A 25,237-nucleotide genomic window follows, 5' to 3' on the forward strand; every position below is an offset into this window, starting at 1 on the left:
TCAGCTTGGTGGTTCCCCTTACCTCTGGTGTCCACCATTGGTTCGAGGATCTGGTGATACGATTACGAAATCGATCATCGACCTGTGGCCTAGAGTGTCCTGGTGCCACATGCACTTATGGACACTCCCATGTTCGAACATGGTGTTCATTATGGCCAAACTGTGGTTTGCACAGAAGTCCAATAACAAAACACCGCTCGGGTTCAGATCCGGGAGGCCGTTCCTCCCAATCACGCCCTTCCAGGTCTCGCTGTCATTGCCCACAGAAGCACTGACGTCTCCCAGTAGGACAACAGAGTCCCGCTCGGCGCATAAGCACAAACAACGGTCAGGACCCGTTCCCTGTCCTGAAGGCGAAGGGAACGTTTTTATTGTTTTTACCACAAACAATTTTGAAACAGCAGTATAATGCTAAAAATTCAACCTATTTTTACTTACTGACTGTAGACCAAAACATACCATGTTTTAATTCAGTTTTTACATTTATACTTTTAAACTGTTAAAAGTTTAGACTACCAAGACAATAGCTGAGAAAATAAAAACTAAAACTGTCTTTTAAAATTTAATCTAATTATTCTTAGCAACAGAGCAGCTTTTTGAAGACATTTATTAGTAATTGTTCAGATGCTACCAATGCAACCCCATTCATATGAATGCACAGGCGAAACCCTGAGTTAGCTTAGCGAATTGCTAATCAGCTGGGGTTTTTTTGTTTGTTTGTTTCTTTTTTCTGCATTTGGCTCTTTTGCCATCAGAATTATTGTCTAAAGGCAAAGAAAGATGCCCAACGGATTTACTTTACCAAATTGACCATCCCAGCCTTGCTGTAATGGTCCATTTGATTCACCTTTTATTGTTTATTTTATTTTCACTTGCTGAATACGGGACAGACTTGACTGGGGGAAAGAAGGGGAGAAAGAAAGAGGGAAAGAGAAACAGCTGAGAAGAGGGACGGGGGAGAAGGGCAAAAAACAAAAACCAACAGAACGGGCAGAAATAAGAAATGCATATATCGATCACCTGGATCACCTGCTGAGAAAGAAAAAAGAAAACAAGCAGAAGAGAACAAGAGTAATAGAATAAACAGCATCACAATGATATATGGGAATATGACAGTAAATACTAAATATCAAACATTATTGTGCAGCACATAAGATCAACAGAACACAGTGTGCTTTGAGGTAGGAGCCAAAAAGGGTGTAGTTTGTGGGTGTGATCACCCGTGTTTACACCTGTGAGCATGGACGCGCTTATATTTAAAAGGTTCCTACATGTAATAATCTGCTAGAGGGTGTGGGGGGGCAACTGCCCCGTCCTCCAGGGCATGAAGCAGGTATGGAGGAGATCAAAACTCCAGACATGCAGAGGCTCCCAGAACACAAGAGACCAAGGAAGACCAACAGAGGGGCAGCCGCGCCACTGTCCCAGTAAGAGCTGAGGAGAGTCCCAGATGAGAGCTCACTCAGCAGCCGCGGAGCAGAAGCCAGGGGGAGTTGCAGTGACGCGCCCGTGAGCTCCGCCGGCAGCCAGCTGTGCCTGAGTGACCGAGCCCCAGGCCGAGAGGCCGGGGGCACCCCACCCCCGAAGTGGCCCGAGCGAGCCCCAGGCTCCAGGCCCCGATAAGCGGCCGCCAAGGAGTGAGCAGGTGTGTACCCGGACGCCCATCCCCAGACACAAAGAACCACCAACGCACCGACACCTGAGGAAGTCCGCCACTGGCAGGGGAAGTGGTGGTGGGGGGAGATAGGCCTCCAAACCTTGGAGGGCCTGAGATGTCCCCAGAGAGGTGGCGTCTGATACCCAACCTGACATATAGACACAGAAATACAGGCACACACAGACACAAACATCCATTCCCACCCTCATGCTCTCATATGCACTTACTCCACACTCAACCAACGTGGAGACAGACATAAAGAGACGCTGTACACACGATCACACTCCCCAAGCGTACTCTACGAACCGGGTCTAGGTACCCTTGCCCCTGGAGGGGGAAACTGCACCCAGACCCAGGTGGTGTTACCCTTTTCCCTGCGGTGGGGGGGGGGGGGCAGACCGCCCCGACTCCGCAGCAGCAGGGCGGCCCCACATTCCAGAATTGCTAACAATGTTCCCAATGTTAGAGTAAGTGAATCCAGACAATGGAACGATGCCCAATCTATGTTAAACTCACTAGAACAGGTCTCTGCCAATCACTTCTTGATATCAGATACCATCCCACAAAACTTGGATAAAATGTAATGTGGGTGATCAAACCTCCAGCCTCGCAACCATTCAGGGCATCTGTCTCAGCTTACATGAGATTATTTGCAGAAGTAGGGGACTAGTGATTGTATTCAAATCCTGTTTCCAGTGTCAGCAGTCGCAGTCTGATTCTCTCTTTTGAGGCATAGACATTTGTCAAAAGCTTCAACAGTCTTGTTCTGTGTGCTGATTTATTGTCAACCAAGAATATGTACAAGACTTTGGTGAGTTCAGATTGTCATGTGGTTTAAATTTATGTTTTGCTGAGATTTGTGACATGCATATTTTCTACATTTTTGCTGTTTAACATGTTCCCAAGTTAAACTGTAAAACGTATGTCACCAACTGTGACAATTAATCCTTTAGCAGCGTTGTCATCAGCTTTTAATGAGTCTGTGCTTCACAATCAGCATTAGGACTGTAATCTGAGTCCCTCTGAATTTGTGCTTCTTTGATTTCTACTTGTACTGATCTGCTGGATGTGGTGGCTTCTTTTAGGATAAAAGCTTTAAGCCAGTGATGGATCCATGCAAGAAGATGGCAAAGGGATCATGAAGTGTGCTTCTATATTTTAAGAAACTTCTTACTTGTAATACCAGAGAGCTATTAGACCTCTTAAAGAAAAGATTTCTACTATCAGCACTTTTTTTCTCTGGTCTTCGATCATGCTGCTTCTCCTGTATGTCCATTGTCTTTGAGAATTTCCTCCCCTTTAACTGAAATAGATCAGCATCCCACCCCATGTTCAAAGATGTTTTTAATACCCTTGGGCCATGTATTGTTGACCTGATTTACTCCTCCCTGATATCTGGCTGTGTCCTGGCTGCTTTTAGACATGCTGTAGTACAACCTTGAAACCCAAGTAACTTGGATTCTTCCTTCCTCTTTAATTCCATGCCCATTTCTGAATCCCCTTTTCTACCAAAGGACTTTAAAAAGGTAGTTTTTAACCAACTACAACCATGCCTGGATTTATTTGAAATTTCTAAGAAGTTCCAGTCTGGTTTCATATTATGACATGGAAACAGACCTTTTAAGAGTTTTTAGTGTCCTGCTTTTAACTGTTGATTCTTGTGTTCTTGGATCTGACTGCTGCATTTGACACCATAGAGCGTAGCATTCTAGCATTTGATCAACAGATTAGCTCTGTTGTTAAGACAAACTTTTTTCAATTAAGCCTTCTCAGTAAGGTGAAGTACTGCTTCCCTCCATGTTACTCTGAGACAGTAAAAGGCACCTTCATTACTTCTCAGTTAGACTATTGTAATTCTTTGGATGTCAGCCCTGATAAGTCGCTACTTCTTGCCTGGAGGCTATACAAAATGCAGCAGCTCAACTTAAAGGAAAGACCAGCCTTCCGGGCTTCCTGCATTGGCTTCCAGTCCCTTCATGATCCAGTTTTTCTTCTTACTTTCAAGACAAGTGCTGCCAGACATGTGGCAGCACTTCTGCTATCATTTTGTTTGTAGTTAACAAAAAAAATGCAGACATAAGTGTACACATTAGTTTTTGACTCCTAGTGAAAATTGTTTTCTTTACAAATGACTCTCTTACTGAACTAACACTTTAACATGTTTGTGCTTGCTGCTTATATTACTTTCATATTAAATAATTTGCACTCAACAATAAACAAATACACCCTAACAAAAAAATTCAAGGGCCAAATTGCATTATCTTTCTTCACGTCAATATACAGGCCGCAAGTAGGGGCGATGTTGGCCGCAAGTGGTCCCCAGACCGTGGGTTTGAGACCTGTGGTTTAAAGAAATTACAAGAAAGCTTGCCTAAGAGAGTTTGTGCTGTCTTAACAAACAAATGTGTACTTTCAAGCTCTTTAGAATTGTCACTGCACCTATTTCCTGTTTTCCTAGCAAATTATAAAGAAACTCTGTGGATATACATTTCATAGGAACAAATGCATATCCACACATTACTGATTTAGTGTTTAGTGCTTTATTGTGATTCTATAAGTACGTAGACCTGGGCCCAGAACAGAGCCCTGTGGGATACTGGGACAAACTGGTAGTGGAGAGCAATGTCAAATTTAACAAAGTTAAAAAAGAAAGTTTTGTTAAGTTTTGTTAATGGTGTTAAATGGCTTCCGTATGTCCACTTATAAATGCAATCCATTATTACTCAAGTACATGCAAATTGAGCACTGGAGGAAAAATCTTGGGTTGCTCTACCACCCTTTAATTTACAGGCTGAAGTTTTGATTTTAGTCTTTTTTAACTTGTTGCAGTTAGGGCTGGGCCATATCATACCGTTCACGGTAATACTGGTATAATTTTGGGCAACGATAGAAAAATGAAATATCACGATAGAATATGGGTAAAACGCGCATGGGCAGTGCCTTTGTTTTCATACGTACATGTCGGAAAAAGCATGGCGGCGAAAGCAAATCGTTGAATGAAACGGATGAACCAGAATTGGTTTGTAAAAATGCTGCAACTTCAGTGTGGAACTGGTTTAGCTTTCGTCCGTCAGATACACAACAAAGCACTATTTTTGGTAGCGCATGCTAGCGGGCCGTCGTTATTATTTTTTGGAAAATACGGCACACTTAAAATCAATCCTTTGATTTTTCTGAAAATCGACAGAGCCCCTTATAATCCCGTGTGCCTTATGTATGAACTCTGGTTGTGTTTGCTGACCTCGAAACGATTTTATGTACACGGCGCTCGAAAATCTGTCAAATGTTTTAGTACAACTTTGCTAAGCTACGAAGCCGCAATGCTTGATGGATTGTCGGAGCATTACCGCTATCGTAGTCAGGAGCCTGGCGGAGTGATACGTACTGTGCTTTAACATAATATTACCGTATTGTGTGTGTATAACTTCTTTTAATTTTTGTGGATATTATACATGGTTATGCTGAGGATATGTCGGCCAGTTTCCACTGGAAATGCCTTTTGGTTAAACTGTCAGCGAGGAATTTGCATTTGCACTGTTAAATTTTTATATAACTTTAATACACATACAAAACAGCTGCTTGTTTAAGTGAAAATACTTTGATGTTTTTTTTCACTAATAAAGTTGTGGAGTTGTAAAGTATTTTGTCTAGTGTCAATTGTGTGTGTGAATGTGTGTGTGAATGGGTGGATGACTGGATATGTAAAGCACTTTGGGGTCCTTAGGGACTAGTAAAGCGCTATATAAATACAGGCCATTTACCATTTTCATTTGTCAATTATATTGTCAGTTATATCGTTATCGCAAATTTTCAAATGTTTATCGTGATAAATATTTTTGGTCATATCGCCCTGCTCTAGTTGCAGTGTGTTTCTGTTTCCAGCGTTTTCATTTTAAAAAGAAGATCATAAACCTATGAAGCAAACATCTTTCATTAGAAAGAAAGAGAAAGAGCTTGTACTGAATTTTTAGGTTTGAAGTGTTTACCTGTACTAAACATATTGTGGCACTAGTTATTAGGAATTTTCAACATTCAAGTATAATGACTGGTTTTCTCAATTCACATTTCCATGAATGATTTTAATTATGACCACAGTCTTAAACCAAGAGGAAACGGTTAAAGTGAGTTACTTTAAAATGAAAAACAGACTACCGCTCTGCGTGCTGTTATAATTTTTTTGTGTGCTTTAAAAATTTCTTTGTCGTTTTCCTTCCTGTGGGTATATTTATTCATAATTGCCATTTGAGATTCTTCTCTGACTTTAATTGCAAATCGCTAACAGACAAAAGCTAGACTTAAAAATGATGGAACCGATCATGGGAAATGAGTGTTCAATTGCCTTGTGTTTATCTTTGGATTTCAACAGTTGCCTTTGTTTGAAGTCACTGTAGTGCAACTTCTTTTTCTTAATTTCTCTCCCTATTGGATATTAAATTCAGTCATCCTTTGGACCTGTATCTGTGTTTGATTGTATTTATATGTTTATTTGTCTTTGTTTGGCTGATGAGCTATTTCATGAGGCCCTCAGGGTATTAGGGCTGAACGATATATCGCATTTGCGATAATATCGCGACATGATCAAGTGCAATTTTCTAACCGCAAAGGCTGCGATTATACTCTGGACATGTCCAAATTCATGGGCTGCATCCTCCTGAGGCCGCATTTGTAGACCGATTACGTCACAGCGACGCGCCGAAGGCTGTCCAAATTACTACCATATCCCAGAATTCATAGCCAAACTCCAGTTTCCAGCAATGGCGGCCGCTACTGAGTTTTAAAATTACTCATACTAATCTTTCAGGGTCACAAAATAAACTTTTAACATATTTTCAGGCGAGAAAGTAGTTGTGTAAACATCAAATATCTGCTCGGTTTATCAAGATATCCCATATTTGCAAAAGTGCTTCGACGTTTTCAGAGGCGTCTGCTACCCACCAGCTCGACAGCTAGCCGGGAGCTCGAGGGTTACTGATGCGGCCGAGAACGGCACAACTCCCGGCACATCATTTTCAGATCACCGCGGAGTTTCGCTGCTCGGGTTAAACGTAATATATAAGTCACTTAGACAACCTAAAAATGTTATTGTTGGGCTTTTTTCAGTGTTTTGTTTGTTCGTGAGTAAATCGGTTTGGCTGAGATTAAAGTTATTAGATTAGATAAAATAAAACTTTATTAATCCCCCGGGTGGGTTCCTCCTTGGTTTTCACACAGCTGACTAAACGTCAAACAGAAAACTTATTAAACAGAAGTATGAGACAGTCGAGAATTTACACCAGTGTCTGGTTATATTTTAGATAGCAAGAAGCAGACGGCCGAGTTTATTAAACTCCACCGAGACAGCGGTGACGCTAATCAGAACTAGACCGTCCAATTTCACGCCTTTAAATTTTAAAGGCGTGTTTGTGTGTGTGTTTATACAATTGCTATTATGTTTGCACTTTATGTGTAATGTTACTGACTGCAGAGATCAGTAAGATGTGTGTATTTTTTATTTATTAGTTTTATTTATTTAATATTATTTTTTAATTGAATGACTGTCTAGTAGTTCACAGATGTCGAAAAACTGAGTGTGGTAAAGCCACTGATTTTGTTTATGTATATTTCTGCAATCTGCACATTGTACTGACTTTCATTTTAATGTTTACACCAGGGTTCCTTGTCAGCACTTTATGCTCAGATGTTTGTAAGCTAAAAATAAACTATTGTGTATGTTCAAATATACTGTTGTGATTGAAGAAGTTAAATAAAAATGTCAGTCATCAATTCATGCATCACCTCATGTCATCATAACAGAGGTCTGTCTTCCAGGAAAGAACAGTTTAAAATTAATGTAATATAGTATTGGCCATACTATATGATGTATTGCTTGTCTTTGTTTAATAATACAGAAGACAAAGACCTTAAAAAATAATCGCATATCGCATCGCAATCGCAATATTGGGGCAAAAAATCGCAATTAGATTATTTTCCATAATCGTTCAGCCCTACAGGGTATCTTCCTTGAGCTACAGTCAGTATTTAATTGCTCAGATTTTGCCTCCTTTCACTGTTTCAGCATGTGTAAGTGATTTTTCCCCCTCTCTCGCTGCAGCAATCCATGAGTTCCCCAGGGATTACTTCACCAACAAGCAGCGCGTGGAAGGAGCAGTGGGTCTGCACGTGCTTTGCGTGAGTGTCACCTGCAGCACACTAAGTTGTTGCATATCCAAAGTAGTTCTAGCTTTCTTCTTTTCAGTGGCTTTAAATGCTTTAAAATAGATTGTCTTCCATTTGAATGGGTCTTAATTTTTTTTGTCACATCTCTGAAACTTTCAAACTCACAAACTGAGTGTTTACCCCTGCTATGTATTTGCATCATGCAATTCAACAGGACCATTAAGGTTGTGGGGGTTTTTCAGGCAGGTTTGTTTCTGATCCACATGGAGATAAGAAAGGTAGATAATGTTGTGTAGGCAGAAGACTGAAGGATTCAGCTTAATGATTTTAGCCTTGAAGATACAAAAACCTCTTTACTTAGCCTCGTGAGGAATTAGTGAGACCACACGGGCTGCCAGGATAGTACTGTACCGCTAGAAACACTGAAGTTCATTAGAAGAAGAAGGAGGACTTTGCTAGTTAGCCTTCATGTAACAGTTTATGCCTGCCATTGTTGTCTGTTGACAATGATGTCACAACTGCTGGTTTATGGTGTGCTTTGAGGTCTTTTTGCAGTAGTTTCTCATGCTCTTCCCAACTTTTGTCAGTCTGTGAACACAATTGTGTGAACTCTGTATCAGTGTACTCTTTGGTATATCAATGCATAAGCAAAGAGATTGTGAGATGGCAGAGGATTGTTGTGTATCAGGGCGGGATGAAAGGTACTGCTGAAAAAAAAAACCGCTAAAATATCTTTGGTTGTTTGTTTTTTTAATTACTTTACTTTCAGCAGCTATGAAGACCAGACCACATCTGCAACTGCTTGCAGTTAGTTGCAAGTTTCAGTATCATGGAGTCACTCTGCGTTCAATTTGCAATTGAATGTGGGTCAACTTGCCCATTCCATGCATTTACATGCAGTCTGTTTGGGATACCGGTGACATTACCTGCGATAAATTGATGAACTTGTAAATCTGTTTCCATTTACATGCTCAGAAATTTACAATGAATTTTTGAAGCTGCTGCTATATAAATTCATAACGTCTTCTGGTTAACAGTGACGTAGTTGGTCCACAACAGTGATTTAATTGCAAACTGACATAAGTGTTTAGCAGCCTAGAAACATGGCAAGGTTTAGCCTTGTTCCATAGAAATAAATTCAAGCATGTTTTACAGAAGTACAGATGTGCTAGACTGTTCTGGGAAGATTATTGCTGAACTTTTGACCAGCTGTTCCCAGCTACTTTCAGCTTTTATGCTTTACTAAGCCCCACCAATCTTTGGCTGAAGTCTGGAAGCAGAGTATTGTTAAATACGTAAGTAAGCGCATTTTCCAACAGTTCCTTGGCAAACTGATGAGTTTTAGTAATATGTCGGTGTATTATTTTATCTGCTTGTAACTCTTTGCTGGGCTTTCAGGTTTAGTCTCAGCAAACATCAAGTAAATGACAACAGAAGCTGAGATTAAACTGCAAACAAAGAAAATAGAGCACAAATGTTTTTTTGTTTTTGTTTTTTCAGCAGGGGGTCTTATCCAGTTGTAAGTGTATACTGTTCTTCACCTGTGTGTCTTTGGCCATCTGCAGGCAGTCTACATGTTCTATGCTCTGGCGTTGGTGTGCGATGACTACTTTGTCCCCTCGCTAGAGAAGATATGCGAGGTAACAAACATTGTAGACTGTAACTGCACTGCTGCTGCACTAACATCACACACTCTTACTGCCACGCTGTGATGCTTAGAATATCTTTCTCTCCCCTCGTCCACCAGCGTCTGCATCTGAGTGAGGATGTTGCAGGAGCGACCTTCATGGCAGCAGGCAGTTCAGCGCCTGAACTGTTTACCTCTGTCATTGGTGAGACAGAGACATACACACACACACATTTTAGATATAATTTAGCTGTACAGCCATTAATAGTACAGTTTGATAATAGCATACTAATAGTGAGGCAATAATTTGTTAATAAAGGGGTTAAAAGTAAATACATATTTAGAGATAATTTATAGCAACTATAATACGGTGTTTACACATTTTCACATCTGAGCTTATACTGAGTTGATATTTTACTTCAACTTAGCTTATTCTGTCGGCTTATTATCTAGCTAATATAACATTGTTGCCAGTTTTTAATCCAGATATTGGGCAGATATTACCACTGTTACAGCTCCAGCTGGAATCCTTTGCATCTGACTCCACTCTAATAGAGTATTCAATTCAAATTTATTTATACAGTGCAAAATCACAACAACAGTCACCTCAAGTTGCTTTATGTTGTAAGGTAGACCCTACAGTAATACATGCAGAGAAAAAAATGACCTCCTATGAGCAGCACTTTGGTGACAGTGGGAAGGAAAAACTCCCTTTTAACAGGAAGAAACCTCGGACAGAACCGGGCTCAGGGAGGGGCGGCCATCTGCTGCAACCGGTTGGGGTGAGAGAAGAGGGTCTTTTTTGTTTTGGTTTGGTGGGTTTGAAGTACCATAGCTAACACTGGCAGCAGGGCTGTCAAAATATGCTACTCTGATACTAATTGATACTAAAAATTCCTTGGGTTAGATCTCAACTGCAACAGTGCCGTCTTCACCTCCTCCTGCTAACACAGAACTTCCTGCAGAACCACTGCAGACAGCTGAATGCACGATTTCAATTTCATTGTGAACACCTAGGAAACAGCACAACTTTGCGAGGCATTTTAAAGACTGCCACTCTGGTCTTGTTAAGAACTTCTTGAGGTCAGTAACGTGCCCATTTCAACAATGTTGAAGTATTAAACAGTTATCTTAAATGCTAACCTGTCCAACACACATATTGTCGTCATTTACATAGCCATTTAACTATTAGCAGTTACCCATCTGTTACGTTATCATTAAGGTAGCAGCTAGCAGCTATGGCTAATAATAAAATCATAATGCTAACGTGGGAGCTTGGCAGCAAGCGTCATCAGTCCTGGTGATTACTCACTCCAGTGAGCAATTTTAACGTGATAAAATCTGTCTGTGTCTAACAACTGTGACTCTCTTAAAGTCTCAGACTGAAGCTGAGAATGATCTGCCAGCAAGGCTATTGGATTTTAAATTTTGATTTTGTAATTGTTTTCCTCAGTTGTTACAACAATGGTGTTGAATACTGAGTGTTTTCCATCCATCCATCCATCCATCCATCCATCCATCTTCTTCCGCTTTATCCGGGGCAGGGTCGCGGGGGCAGCAACCTAAGCAGAGAAGCCCAGACCTCCCTCTCCCCAGCCACCTCCTCTAGCTTATTCGGGGGAACACCAAGGCGTTCCCAGGCCAGCCGAGAGATATAATCTCTCCAGCGTGTCCTGGGTCTGCCCCGGGGCCTCCTCCCGGTGGGACATGCCCGGAACACCTCGCCCAGGAGGTGCCCAGGAGGCGCCCAGGAGGCATCCTTGTCAGATGCCCGAACCACCTCAGCTGGCTCCTTTCGATGTGGAGCAGCAGCTGCTCTACTCTGAGCCCCTCCCGGATGGCTGAACTTCTCACCCTATCTCTAAGGGAGAGGCCAGCCAGCCTTCGGAGGAAGCTCATTTCTGCCGCTTGTATCCGCGATCTTGTTCTTTCGGTCACTACCCATAGCTCGTGGCCATAGGTGAGGGTAGGGACGTAGATCGACCGGTAAATTGAGAGCTTCGCTTTTACACTCAGCTCCCTCTTCACCACGATGGACCGGTGCAGCGTCCGCATCACTGCGGCCACTGCAAGAATCCATCTGTTGATCTCCGGCTCCCTTCTCCCATTACTCGCAAACAAAACCCCGAGATACTTGAACTCCTCCACTTGGGGCAGGAACTCATCCCCGACCCGGAGTGGGCTCTCCACCCTTTTCCGGCTGAGAACCATGGCCTCAGATTTGGAGGTGCTGATCCTCATCCCCGCTGCTTCACACTCGGCTGCAAACCGTTCCAGTGCGAGCTGGAGGCCCTCACCCAATGAAGCCAACAGAACCACATCATCTGCAAAAAGCAGAGATGAGATTCTGAGGCCACCGAAGTGAAAGCCCTCCACCACTTGGCTGCGCCTAGAAATCCTGTCCATAAAATTATGAACAGAATCGGTGACAAGGGGCAGCCCTGGCGGAGCCCAACACCCACCGGGAACGAGTCCGACTTATTGCGAACCAAGCTCTTGCAATGGTTGTACAGGGATCGAATGGTCTGTAGCAATGGGCCAGACACCCCATACTCCCGCAACACCTCCCACAGGACACCCTGAGGGACACGGTCGAATGCCTTCTCCAAGTCCACAAAACACATGTAGACTGGTTGGGCAAACTCCCATGCACCCTCAAGTATCCTTGAGAGGATAAAGAGCTCCTCTTTATCCTCCTCTGAATGGTAAGTGTTTTGCAGACCCTAAAGTTCTATAGTATGATGTCAATCCCTGGACTATCTGGGTAATATTTATTGCCATCAAAATGTTACTATACTGTTAGTAAAGGTTTTTAAATGTGTCTTCCCATTTTTAGCCTTTAACTCTTGTTAGTGAGAGCCAATCACTTGGCTTGGACACACAATATGGGGAACCAACTGAATGGTAATAAATTCTACCACAATAGTGACCTGGCCAGTGAGCAAGCCAGTAGAAAATACTCGAGAAAGATAGGCCTGGTCAGCAGGTTACCAGCACCCAAACTTTCAAAATAAAAGCCAGCAGTCTGCCTGAGAGTAAATCAATTCAAAACATTAATAGAAAATGTTAAAGTAAGCTGCCAAATATGCTTTTGTGCTTGGCAGTACACCTGGGCAGCCCTCACTAATAAAGTCTATGGGAGAGAAATCCTTCTATAACTCAACAACACATGCAAACAGAGGAACTTATTATGTAAATGCCATCAGTAGTTACCAGCTAGACAAAGGGTCGTGGATCAGTGAAGTACGTCAAGATTACCAAAGAATTGCACCAAGCAGGATGTCTCTGTAACCTGTGGACAGATGACTTGCCATGTGTGGTAATCAGTGATTTCCTTTCCTTCTGCACAGGAGTTTTCATCACTAAAGGTGACGTCGGGGTCGGCACCATTGTGGGATCTGCCGTCTTCAACATCCTCTGCATCATCGGAGTGTGCGGGATATTCGCTGTGCAGGTACAGAATTAACCGCTGATTTTTAGCCGGTGCAGTACACACACTCTGTGACTTGTTTGTTTAGGCCACAGTTTAGATTAAAAACCATGGATGGAAACCTTTTCTGCCTGAATCAGAAAAGGATACGTGTCCTGTTCACTGCTGTAATCCCACTAGGAAAAGAGAAACATACTTGAAAGATTTTTTTTCTTATTTAGATTACATGTTACGTAAAATGCCAAACAGATGCACACACACACACAAAGAGCTTGGCTTATGTTATTAGTGCATGGCAGTGAGAACCTTGTGGGATGTGTTACCCAGTAGAACAAAAGAAGGTGTAGCTGAGCTCCTGTAAGTTGTAGAATTGTCTCAGTCCTCTTGTCTCTCTGTCTTTTCTTCCAGACGATCCGTCTCTCCCGCTGGCCTCTGCTCAGAGACTCAGTCTACTACACCTTATCGATCTCTGCTCTTATAGTGGTAAGAAGCACCTTAAGGTTAACATAGTAACACATCAGATACTTTAAAAGCTCCATACTGGATTTCCTCTATGGAGAAATATTCTAGTTACTCTGATTGTTTCTTTTTTTTTCTTTCCATCTGAAATTATGCCTTCATGTCTTAGATATACTGGTTCTCAGATTTTCACCTCTCTCTTATTACAGTTCATATATGATGAAAAGGTAGTTTGGTAAGTTACACGTTGATTAACTTTGCACACACCTGGCACTTACACTGTACAGTGACACACATGATGAATCCATCCGAACTGTCTTTTCCAGGTGGGAAGCTCTCACGCTGATCCTGATGTATTTTGTCTACATTTTGATCATGAAGTAAGTTCAGTTCATCCACTTTGAGGCTTAAAAATGAACAATGAACTTTTGCTCTGTGCCGGAGTGTAATGTACCCCAACAGTAACAGTTACTAAAATAAGTATTGATACATGTAAGATATCCCTGGGATTAAAATGTCTATTTAAACAGATGAATAACAAACAAATAATAATAATAATAATAATAAATATCTTTTCTTTTGGCAAATTTAGCAGATATATGGATAAATATTAAGTAACACAACAACAATGTGGATATTATCTAGAAAAGAACGTCATGCTCTGTTTCAAATGGATTGTAGTATTTCATTGAAAACAGTGGAAGTTTACTGAATATCAATATTACAAGCAAAAAATACAAAATGTTTTAAATTCTTGCATATTAATGAGTTTAATATAAGACCCGTGATCGGTGTCATTTATTACGCTGCGATATGCAAACTCATCCCATGTGTAACATAATTTATCCTTATGTCTGCAGCAGTATTATATGAATGGGATATATAGAAATGATACATTTCTTTATGTGGGCTGTGCCACACAGCAGCTTATAGAACTTGACAGATCATTTTTGAATATGATCAACCTATCTCTATTGGGAGGCTATCTGCCGTAAAGAGCAATGACTTGACCCAGCTGTACCAAGCAAAGTGTGGTTTTAACCCGACTTCTGTTCCAGACTGAATTCCTACATTGTCCGTTTCCTGGGGAGGAGGAAGAAGAACTCGACCACTTTGAGAAACGGTGCAGCAAATAACACAGAACTGGACGATGGCTGTGATGCTACTGCTGTTCTTTTAAAGAAAGGTACATTTTTATTGAGACTTTGTACGTGTAATGTGGAACTTCTGATCGAGCTAATGTCTCTGCTTCCTGCTCTTTGCAGTCGTAATGCTAAGGAAAATCTTACTGGTTTATTTCAATAGTATAGCTCGTATTCCATGTATGTGCCCCACAGCAAACCACCACAGGAAGACATCTGTGTTAATGGTAGACGAGCTGCTGTCAGCGTACCCCCACCAGTTGTCCTTCTCCGAGGCCGGCATGAGGATCATGATCACCAGCCACTTCTCCCCCAGAACTCGTCTCACCATGGCCTCACGAATGCTCATCACTGAGGTAACGGCACACGCAGGTGCACCTCAGCCACACTTTTGATTGAAAAAAAGAGGGGAAAAAAGAGATTGCTGACATTTCCAATTTGAAGCAGACTGCGTTGTGTTTTTCTCCAAGGGGAAAGCGTTTCAGACAGCCTCTTTAGCAAAGTAATCTGGAGCTGTACACAGTCCCTGGCCTACAAATCAGCTCCACCATTGAGGATTCTAGGCATGGCCTGCTATGCTACATTTACAAAGGGCTGTTCAGGACGTGATGGGCAAGCTTGGAACAGAAAGAATCACATGGCATCTTATTTGCCATAGTAGTTGAAGAGTTTGTATTGTCTGTGATTTGGTTTTCATTGCAGCTCTCCGTGTGCGCATTAATCAGTCAGAATGTTTTTCTCTGTCTGCACAGAGAGTTTCATTGCCTGTCAAGCTGTTGCATTGTGAACATATTTGCATAAGGTTGTCTGGTTGTCTGTGATAATGACAGACAGACAACCATGGGGGGGTACCAGTGAGATAATTACAAAAAGACAGCTTGATTTGCAGTTGTTTTGTGTCACTTTCAGTCTGTGATATAGACTGTACATAAAAAGATGGATGCAGCTTCTAGGTCTGAAAAGTCAAGCCAGTGCAGACGTGCTGTAAACCTGCATTCTTTCAAATGGCCAACAGAGGGCAGCTCTTCGGATTGCTAAATTAGCTGTACTGTATTATGTTGAAAACAGCCATCAGCTCCTTTGCATCTATGATCTTTATAATTCAATAAACAGTTCCCTCATGACTTTAAGATCAAAGTTTTGAGACAAATTCAGTTGTTTTGTTTTCTGTTTCTTTTAAATTAAGTTCTTTTAATAGAGTCAGAAATTATGATAAAACAGGCAGTGGTTTAGAGCAGGCCTACCTCATGTTATGTCCAGTCTCACCACACAAAGATTGGGGCACAAATTGCTCCGCTTGGGCCTTCACAAGACCTCTTTAACAAAGGCATCCATCAGTATATACACTCTATGACCCGAGATGCTTAAGTGTGTGGGCCTTCTTATCATCTGTGTCCAGGGTCCCCTTCTCTTATAAGCCGCTTTGAATATCAGTCTCTGTTTTTAAAACAGCCTTGTCTCTTCAGTCAAATATTTTGAATTATACGCAGTTTTTTCCACGAAATTATCAGTAGGTGTAGGTGCTGGTGAAGTTATCAAATGACATGTTTGACAGTCAATACTTACCACACTGAGGATCTGTGCAAATCCTGCCTCGCATCAGACCGCTGTGACACCTGACGGCCCCCACTGTGGTGCCCCTACATCTGTTGCTTTAAGAAAAAGTAGAACCATAGCTTATAGACTGGGGTATAAACACGCAATATATGTTGTGTATTAAACTGAAAAGAGTAATGGATAGAATTAAACAATATCACCCAAAGATAGTCTTTATTCAAGAAACACACTTACTCGCGAGTGAAATTGCCCAGATAAGGAGGAGATGGTCAGGTCAGGCTTTCTTTAGCCACTTCTCAACACATGCTAGAGGAGTGGCAACACTCATTCATAAATCAGTGCCCATGTGTATTAAAAAAAACCATCTTGGACCCTGCAGGGTGATTCATTATCCTACAATGCTGAACCAAGACTTAATATTAGTTAATTTATATGGCCCCAATATCGACGACTCCAGCTTTTATAACAATCTATTCCTCTCTATTGCAGCCCTCCACGGTGAGATAATTGTTGGGGGGACTTTAATTGTACCCTAGAGCCTAAGCTTGATAGATCATCAGGTTTAGACTCTTCCCATCCAACATCTAGACAAGCCATACAACACTTTATGTCTGAATTGAATCTTAAAGATATATGGAGATTAAAAAATCCAACAGGGAGAGAATACTCTTGCTATTCAGCCAGTCATAATAGTCGCAGTCGCATAGATTATTTTATTATTTCAAACTCTCTTATCTCCAGGATTAACAGCTTTTCATATAAAAGTGTGCTTATATCTGATCACTCATTAACCACGCTTAACTTCTCAGGTACAACAGCTTTTAAACGTAATCCTATTTGGCGTTTAAAACCACACTGGCTGCACAATCAAAAATTCTTGGAATACGTAGGCAAAAATATTGATGACTATTTTTACTTTAATAAATCCGAAACTACAGCCTCAGTAAGATGGGAAGCCTTTAAGGTTTTTATTCGTGGGCAGATGATAAGCTACACTAAAAACAAAGCAGATAATAATTATTCTGAGATGTTGGACCTTGAAGGTCAAATAAAAGAAGTGGAACTTGAGATAAACCTAAATGACTCTAAAGAAAAACAACGAATATAATATTTTCTGTGGAATCTTAAAGTAGGTGAATGTTAACAACTACAGTACAGTCTTAAGCTCTCTAGTAGAGGAGTCTGGCCCTCACAATATTATACTGCTGCAGGAAAGACTGAGATTTGTTTTGTGCAAATGCACAGGAGCTCATGTTCACTCACAATGTGATTATCTTCTCAGGGCTGCAGTTTATATAACAAATTATTGTTTTACTTTTACTTTTGTCAGCAAAAGAACAAAACAGGCCCAGAGAGGCTGCAAGCAAGAAAGTCAGAGACAGAGCAGGAGAACCGTGAACATCAGCTTAACCTCCCCGCTGTCAAGTGTCAACACCACTTAGACATCCACTGTTGTTTTCACATTCATTCTGATACGAGTTAAAATAAAGTACATTTATATAGGATGAGTTCACAACAGTCATTTAACCTTGCATCAGATCTGACCAGTCTCCCTTCTGTGTTTGTGTGTTTGTGAATGTGCTTCTTGTGTTTGCGGCGGCGACGTATAGAGGCAGCGTCTAATCAACACGCGGACTTTGACTAACGGTGACTCTGAGGTTCCCGTGAAGGGAGGGAGCAGGTGGGGCATAGAAAATGGGCTGTCTGGAGCCGAAAGGGGCGTCGGCGTTCGGCGCGATGACAGAGAGGCCGGCAATGAGACGGATAACGAGGACAACGAGAACAATGAGAATGATGAAGAGGAAGAAGAGGAGGAAGGAGAGGGACCTTACGTACCATTCCAATGCCCAGGTAAACCTTTAGATGACTCTTGTTTTTAAGAGTGATGTATTTTTCAATCAAACCACAGCGAGCGGTCGCAGACTTGGTCCCCATCTTTGAAGAAACCATTTCAAACTCAACAAGGATGCAACTTTATTGCACCCAGTTTCAATCATTTTGGTCGTCCCGCGGTCCCTAACCACTGTTTTCTCTAACACGACTAGAAGCATGGATCAGCAGACCTCTTTGCAAATGTTTAGTTTTATTTCTTGAGAATTGTTAATTACTTTCAGAGAAAACAGGTTTTGGTGCAGGGACAATTGAAAGAAACCTGCTATAATATTTATGCTAAGCTAGGCTAAGTTTCATACTTTCATACTAAAACACTTTTTCTCATAATCTGTTTACTTGTTGTTAAAATAAAAAGTCATGCAAAAAGTTGTATCCCAGTTAACTTCTAATTTTATTTAAGTTGACTTAAGTTTCCACCTCCAGGCTTGATTTATTTAAAACGATGAACAAAAAGAGTGAAGCACAAAAGCGTAATCATGAAAAGTAGACCAACGTAAGAAGTGACGGGATAATTTTACTGACAAACTCAATCATGTTCAGAGAGGGATGCGATTCATTTGATTAAAATAACGTTATCCCATTTAAACAAAAGAGGAGAACAGAAAAAACATCACTCTGCTTGTTAATTATCGTTCAGCGTCCTTCCTCTGTAAGAATCTGTTGTTAATCAGGTGCCAACGAGTAGTCTAAATCAAGTTTAAATTTATGAATTCATTCTGATTTTAAATTTCACACACAGGTGAACTTATGCCTTCATTCTTGTGTGCTTTCATATTGGACTATAATCAGATCTTTAGCCAGTGATAGATCGGAGTTTAAAAACATGCGTTCGTTGGACAGTAAATTATTCCTCCTGCTAGAAAGCAATGTCGGTTTTAAACACTTGTCTTTTCTGTCTTTTCTATCATTCTTCTCTCTGCTCGTGTGTCAGTCTCGACCCAGTCTAAATGCTGTATCTCGCTCTGTGTGTCTGCAGCGGGTGGGTTTAATAAACTGAAGTGGCTGCTGGCTTGGCCTCTGGCCCTGCTGCTATTCTTCACCATCCCCAACTCCTCCACACCTCGCTGGGAGAACTGGTTCATGCTGTCTTTTGTTGCCTCCACACTTTGGATCGCCGGCTTCTCCTACATCATGGTCTGGATGGTAAGTGACGATGGGGGAAAAGCAGACTTGTACTGAAAAGCAACATGAAGCTGAAAACAAAAATGCAATGCAATTAATAATGGTTCAGTGGCATATAATAACGATAATGTATACTTCATTGATCCCCGTGGGGAAATCCCTCTCTCCATTTAACCCATTCACTCAGTGAAGCAGTGGGCAGCCATTGGGCACCTGGGGAGCAGTGTGTAGGGACAGTACCTTGCTCAGGGGTACCTCAGGGTAGCTGTTCAGTGGATTCGAACCCCCAATCTTCTGATCATGGGGCCACCACTCTACCTACGGAGCTGTCCATGATGCTGTTCTTTGTGAGGCATTTGTTGCTTCTGTATATGAAGCTCCTGCTACAGTATAAAAATCAACCAAGCAGATTGGTTGTTGAAGCATTTCAGCTTAAGCATAGAAAAAGGCGCTTGTATACAACATGTGCTATATGAGAACCAATCCATTTACCTTGGCCTACAGCAACACTGTGACGAATTTTGGAGTGATTTTTGACCAGAATTATTAAACAAATATGATTAAACCAATATGTAGGACTGCTTTGCATTTGGGTAATATCTCTACAATTAGAGACATTCTGTCTCCGAGTAATGCTAAAAACCAGTTGCATGAATTTATTACTTCTACGCTGGACTATTGTAATTCATTGATGATCCAGAAGGTTCACCTACAAAGTCTTTAATGATCAGACCCAGTATACCGTTGGGTCTTAGACTGGAGGCTTACTGCCCTTTTTCTGTGGAACCATCTCCCAGTTTGTATTTTGGCCACAGACACTCACTCTGTACTGATTCAGTTGAGTTAAATTTATTTTTTATGGAACCAAATCACAACAGCAGTCACCCCAAGGTGCTTTATATTCTGAGGTAAAGGGCCCACAATAATCCAGAAAAAACACCCAAAAACCAGAAGTCTTTGTGAATGTGCTAAAAATAGCAGACTATGAAAAGCCATGGCAGCGAATAAGCTAAAGTGAATATCCATTCATCCGCAGGACTTAAAGTAAAGATAAATTACGTTTTCTATCAAATGTATAAGGACTTATAATTCCAAGAAGCAGAATAAATACGTTTTAATCTTTAGGCAGTTTATGAATTGTGTTTTTTTAATCAGTGGAAGGTGACATGACTGGAGTATATGCATGTAATGTGAAACTGTGCCCTTTTAAAACATGTTGGCTCATTATGCTGCTGACAGCTATTGTTGTAAATAGATACTTTATAATTGTATAAATAAAAATGAAAGGTGGTCAGAAACATGAAAATCAAATATATAAATAAATGAATGGATGAATAATTCCCTGTGAATCCACTGAATAGTACAGAGAATAATTTAACACTATAGTGAATCGAACATGTTCCCTATTTTGACCTAACTACTAACTGCAAGAATGCATTTAGCAGAACATTAGCTTGAAATCTTTTAGCTTTACAGTTGTTTTGGGGGTTTTCGAGCTATGTGAAATATTGATATGCTAAACATGATTCAGCAATTTTAGTCTGACATTCAACTTAAAAAAGCTGTTATTAGATTAACCAACTGTGGTAAAGTATTGAATTCGTTAGCAGCTAGTTAGCTCGTTGTTTTGTTTTTGTTAGGTTTTTATTCTGTCTAGATGCTAGGACGCTCCGTTTACACAGGATTTATTTGTTTTGGGGAAGTGAGGTGATTTCAATATGATCCACTCCCAGTTTAACTGAGTTAAGAGTGTAAAAGTCATTTTCTGTGCAGAGCTACGCCAATCGAGCTCATTAATGTGCTCAGTTGTCAGCCACAGGTAGTTATTGCAGTCTACTTTCCAAGTTTAAAAAGTCTGTCTGGAACAATTAGATAAATTCTGGAAACACGGGGTTAATCTAATCCTAATGGGGTTTGAAAAGCTCTTTAGAGCTACAGAATCACGTAATAAGTGTGAGAGCTCTTCAAAAAATTCTTCATTATTCATGTAAGAAAATTGGTAAGTGCATGTGTCATTCCTGGTTTATCTTTAAGTTAAAAAAGAACATTTTAACATTTTGGTTTTGGGTTCTAGTCTTTCTTTCCATTTTTCTGTCAGCACTCTTGATTGTTAAAAATACAACCAGTGATAGTGTGTCTTTGTCTTTGTGTGTCAGGTAACAGTGATAGGCTTCACACTCGGTATTCCAGACGTCATCATGGGTATCACATTCTTGGCAGCTGGCACCAGCGTCCCCGACTGCATGGCCAGTCTTATAGTGGCACGACAAGGTAATCAAACACAAACACGCAAAATGACAGGTTACCAAGCTGTCATTTAAAATGCACACACAGAGCAAACAGCAGAATCAAAGTGAAGCCGCTATCAAAGAGCTGGAGAGGGGACTAGATGACAGAGATGGAGAGGGGAGGTAAAGATCCTGGCCTGTCATCTTTTTCCCTGTGATGACAAGAGAGCGGGAAGACAGGCCGCCAGATCCTTTCCTCTGTCCTTTCATCTGTGTTTATTCTTGCTCCTGTCATCAAATATTTAAACAGCTCTGTCTGTGTGTATGTAGGGGGCTCACCAGGAGAGACACTCGCCACCGTTTAGTCGTCCATCCTCCACTGTGTAGCTGCTGTCGCCTTCATCGCTTTGACATTTTTTTGGGAAGTCATTTGGACAGATAGCTGTACTGAATGCCGCCCGTGTCCACCTACGTCAGACCAACCTGCTTCCTGTCTGCTCTTTTCCCACTCTCTTTACCTTTCACGCTGTCTGCCTGATCTCTTTGATTTCTGTTTTTGCTGATTCACAACTCCGTCTACGTCTGTGTGTTCAGGAATGGGTGACATGGCGGTGTCCAACTCCATTGGCAGTAACGTGTTCGACATCCTGGTAGGGCTCGGTCTTCCCTGGGCTCTAAAGACCTTGGCTATCAACTATGGCTCTGATGTAAGTAGCACAAAGCTCATCGACCCTTTAATTATGGTCGTGCACAGAGCTTTGCAGACTTTCATCAGAAAGTTGTCGTTTTTTTACTTTCAACTGAGCATTTCATCAACAATATGTGGAACAAACAGCCTGTGTGCTGCTCATTTTGTACTGTTGTTGGTCCTTGAGAGAGTCAAAATGAATCTTTATAATGAAGTGAATTTGTCTCTCCTTCTCGTGCTGCTTATTTGATCTTTTGGGGAGTTTGCATGTTTCTCCTCAATGCTGTAAACTTTGTTGTTCTGGACCAATCAGAATACTACCTGTGCATGGTAGTGGCGTTTAATGTAATGTACTGGCATAATGAGTGAAAAAAGGGAAGTGGAGCATAACTGATGTTTCTGATTCAGCCCTAAGTATAAACTTTATCCAAAAGGAAAGTTGAAGCCTAGTTTCAAAAGTAGAGTGTCTTTCTCTAATCCAAAATGGATGATAGGTCTGGGTGAATGCATCTGAAATTGAAACCTTCATGCAGGATTTCAAGTCACTGAAGAGAGCGTCAACATGAACCAGTAGCAGCACCTCTCTCTCAGAGACAAGGATAGATGCCGCAGAAGAAGACAGCTGTAATATGACAAAAGGTTTTCTGTTATGGTGGACTCCCACATAATGAGTGGCATTTTTCCAACAAGTTTATTGCTACTGCTAACATCTCTGCTACATTCCCAGTAGTGCAGTGGAGGGAAATTATGTTTCAGTAGGATTCAAAACTGAAACTGAAAATCTTACCTATTTGCTGCAAAGGAAGATATGCCGTGCAGTAGCTTGTGTCCATCAGATAGTAAAACTCAGCTGATGTATAAATATCAGCTAAGACATGATAGAACAACACATGCAAACATGATCTACAACAATTTGAAAGACAGCATATGCAATAGCTTGGAAAAATCATTTATAAAGCACATTTACAGGTATTGATGGTCTTTAAGTGATGACCTGATGTTTCATCACTGCTTCCGGGTCGAAACTAGTCTGTGTTTATTAAGCCTGTTGTGTTTTTGACATGCTTTGTATCTTGTTCTATTTAATCTGAACAAGCCTCTAAAAAAGTCAGTGATCACTGTCGACCTCTCCCTGTTTGTGTTACCACTGTTCATTATATAGCTCAGTTTTTAAAACCTTATGATGTAACTACAGCCCAAGCAGCAGTATATTAATGACTAACCAAAAACAGAATTATAGGTCTGTGTACAAATTTGATATGAGGTGAGCAAGTACATTGTAGTTGTCTTATGTATTATTACTGCTTATTTTATTAATGATGCCAAAAAACAAACCTGGGATTAATAAAGTGAATAAAATGATAAAGCTACTTCTAAGAACCTATGTTTATCACTGCTGCTGGAAATCAGAGACATTAAACATTGCTTAAAATCTTTTGACCCTCCTGATCCCCATGCAGAGGTCTACAGAGTAGAGAAAACCTGGGGTTAACCCTGAAGTGACTTGGATAAGTCCTTCTTAGTACAGGCAACCAGTTCATGGTACACGGCTAAAACAGACTCTGGCTCAGACTGATGGATCTATGGTAAATGTTAAGTAGATCTGCTCTAACTGAGCAGTCGGAGTGCTTTGTACTACAAGCCTCATTCACCCGATTACACACACGTTCAAACAAAGCACTTTTTTTCATGCCTAAATGCTTCTGATCAGTAGATGAGGTTCTACCCCCTGAGCCACCTCACAGTCAGAGAGAGAGCTTTATCGTTTTGTGTTATTGTATCGAGTTCGTTCCTGAGATTTTTGTGGAAGACAAAACTGTGTGAACGGGTGGATGACTGGATGTGTAAAGCGCTAAACAAATACAGGCCATTTACCATTACAACCTTAAATAGAAAGTTAATGCTGTAAACTAGCATCTTATTAACCTGCACTACTGTTACTGTTACACATAAGAGCTGATACAGACTACAGGAAAATGTAAATCCTTAAAGCACATTTTCTTATTTATCTCATATCTGCGTCCATATGTCTGCTACTTAATCACAACAGGCTTCAGTAATTAAGTGCAGCGTAGAACCCAACAGTGAGGCTATTTAAATAAAAAGCCCATTTAGATTCTGATTATAATTTTGATTATGAGCCATAATGTTTACCAGACTCATTATAAGCTATGGCACTGTGAGACCAGGTCACACTGATATCAGCCTTGTTTCAACAGAAACATATTTTATTCACAGTGTTGCAGAGAAATACTACTTTACCCACAATCCTAAACTGAAACAGCAACATCACTGATTGGTGGAGGCTGGAACGAAGCCCTGTACGATTGTGATAATTAGACTAAACTTTAATACAGATCCATAACGCAAACTACTACAATGGTGCCTTTTTGTTTTCCTTCATTTTTTGAACCAGAACAAATCTTGATTCAGCTCATAGCTACGTGACTTATTTGAATCCTTAAAATGCTTTCTATAGGACATTCACTTCTAGAACTGTAGCCCTTAGGTTTTAGGATCTGTTGCTAAAGTCTAGAGTCCAAGTCCCCTCATAGTGACCAACAATGTGTTTAAGGATCTCCACACAGGAGGGGACTAGCAGTGACGTGCAGAGATCACAGAAAGTCAGGGAGAAGGTTCCAACTTGAACTTTACTTTTAAGGACATGCTGTATTTGCTGGACACACTTTATATGGACAAAGCTGCACCTAATCTTTAATAGCCTGTGGTCTACAAAAGTGATATAACCATGCAGTCTGCCTTTCCAAACATTTGTGAAACAATGTCTCTAAAGAGTTCACTGAATATGATTTGAATCAGTTTGTAAAATTATTCAATGTGGGAGACCAGGTAACTTCACAGATACATAGTGTGCAAAAGTCAGTGCTCTGTTGTCTTAACAATTCCAGAAATCTCCTCTGGCATCAACATCACATAAAACCTGTGCACCAGGAGCTTCATGCCTGAGCAGGTCCTGTAGGTGTGATGTGTAGGTAGTCCAGTACATGATGGTTGACAGGATTATCAACACATTAAAGGGTCCCTGGGCATCCAGGACCTGGAATGGCTGCTATTAACCAGCCTTTAGCTACAAAACTGTGATTACCAAACTGCTTCCTGTGTGGACTCCCTTTAGGTTGATGATCGTTGCATTAATAATGTCTCACCTGTTCTCTTGCAGATCAAATTAAACAGCAAAGGACTCATCTTCTCTGTGGGGCTCCTGCTGGCATCTGTGTTTATGACAGTGAGTTTTTGAATGGACAGTTTCTGTTTCT

At 41.0% G+C, this 25,237-nt stretch overlaps 1 protein-coding gene across 1 annotated transcript in view; it reads left to right on the forward strand.

The window, feature by feature from the left end:
* The window catches only part of slc24a3 (solute carrier family 24 member 3), a 125,637-nt gene that overhangs the window by 96,828 nt on the left and 3,572 nt on the right, over positions 1–25,237 (forward strand). Inside the window, exons 3-16 of the mRNA XM_085297682.1 lie at positions 7,749–7,825; positions 9,379–9,453; positions 9,561–9,645; positions 12,791–12,894; positions 13,279–13,353; positions 13,539–13,564; positions 13,656–13,709; positions 14,388–14,515; positions 14,667–14,827; positions 17,639–17,879; positions 18,898–19,064; positions 21,200–21,314; positions 21,866–21,978; positions 25,141–25,206. Of these exons, the coding sequence (XP_085153808.1) occupies positions 7,749–7,825; positions 9,379–9,453; positions 9,561–9,645; positions 12,791–12,894; positions 13,279–13,353; positions 13,539–13,564; positions 13,656–13,709; positions 14,388–14,515; positions 14,667–14,827; positions 17,639–17,879; positions 18,898–19,064; positions 21,200–21,314; positions 21,866–21,978; positions 25,141–25,206 (1,487 nt within the window). The remainder of the gene's footprint in view (positions 1–7,748; positions 7,826–9,378; positions 9,454–9,560; positions 9,646–12,790; positions 12,895–13,278; positions 13,354–13,538; positions 13,565–13,655; positions 13,710–14,387; positions 14,516–14,666; positions 14,828–17,638; positions 17,880–18,897; positions 19,065–21,199; positions 21,315–21,865; positions 21,979–25,140; positions 25,207–25,237) is intronic.

Source organism: Mchenga conophoros, linkage group LG13, assembly GCF_057382185.1.
Source record: "Mchenga conophoros isolate Kocher_MC1m ecotype Shallow Benthic linkage group LG13, M_conophoros_male_GT1.1, whole genome shotgun sequence".
NCBI classification, from domain to species: Eukaryota; Metazoa; Chordata; class Actinopteri; order Cichliformes; family Cichlidae; genus Mchenga; species Mchenga conophoros.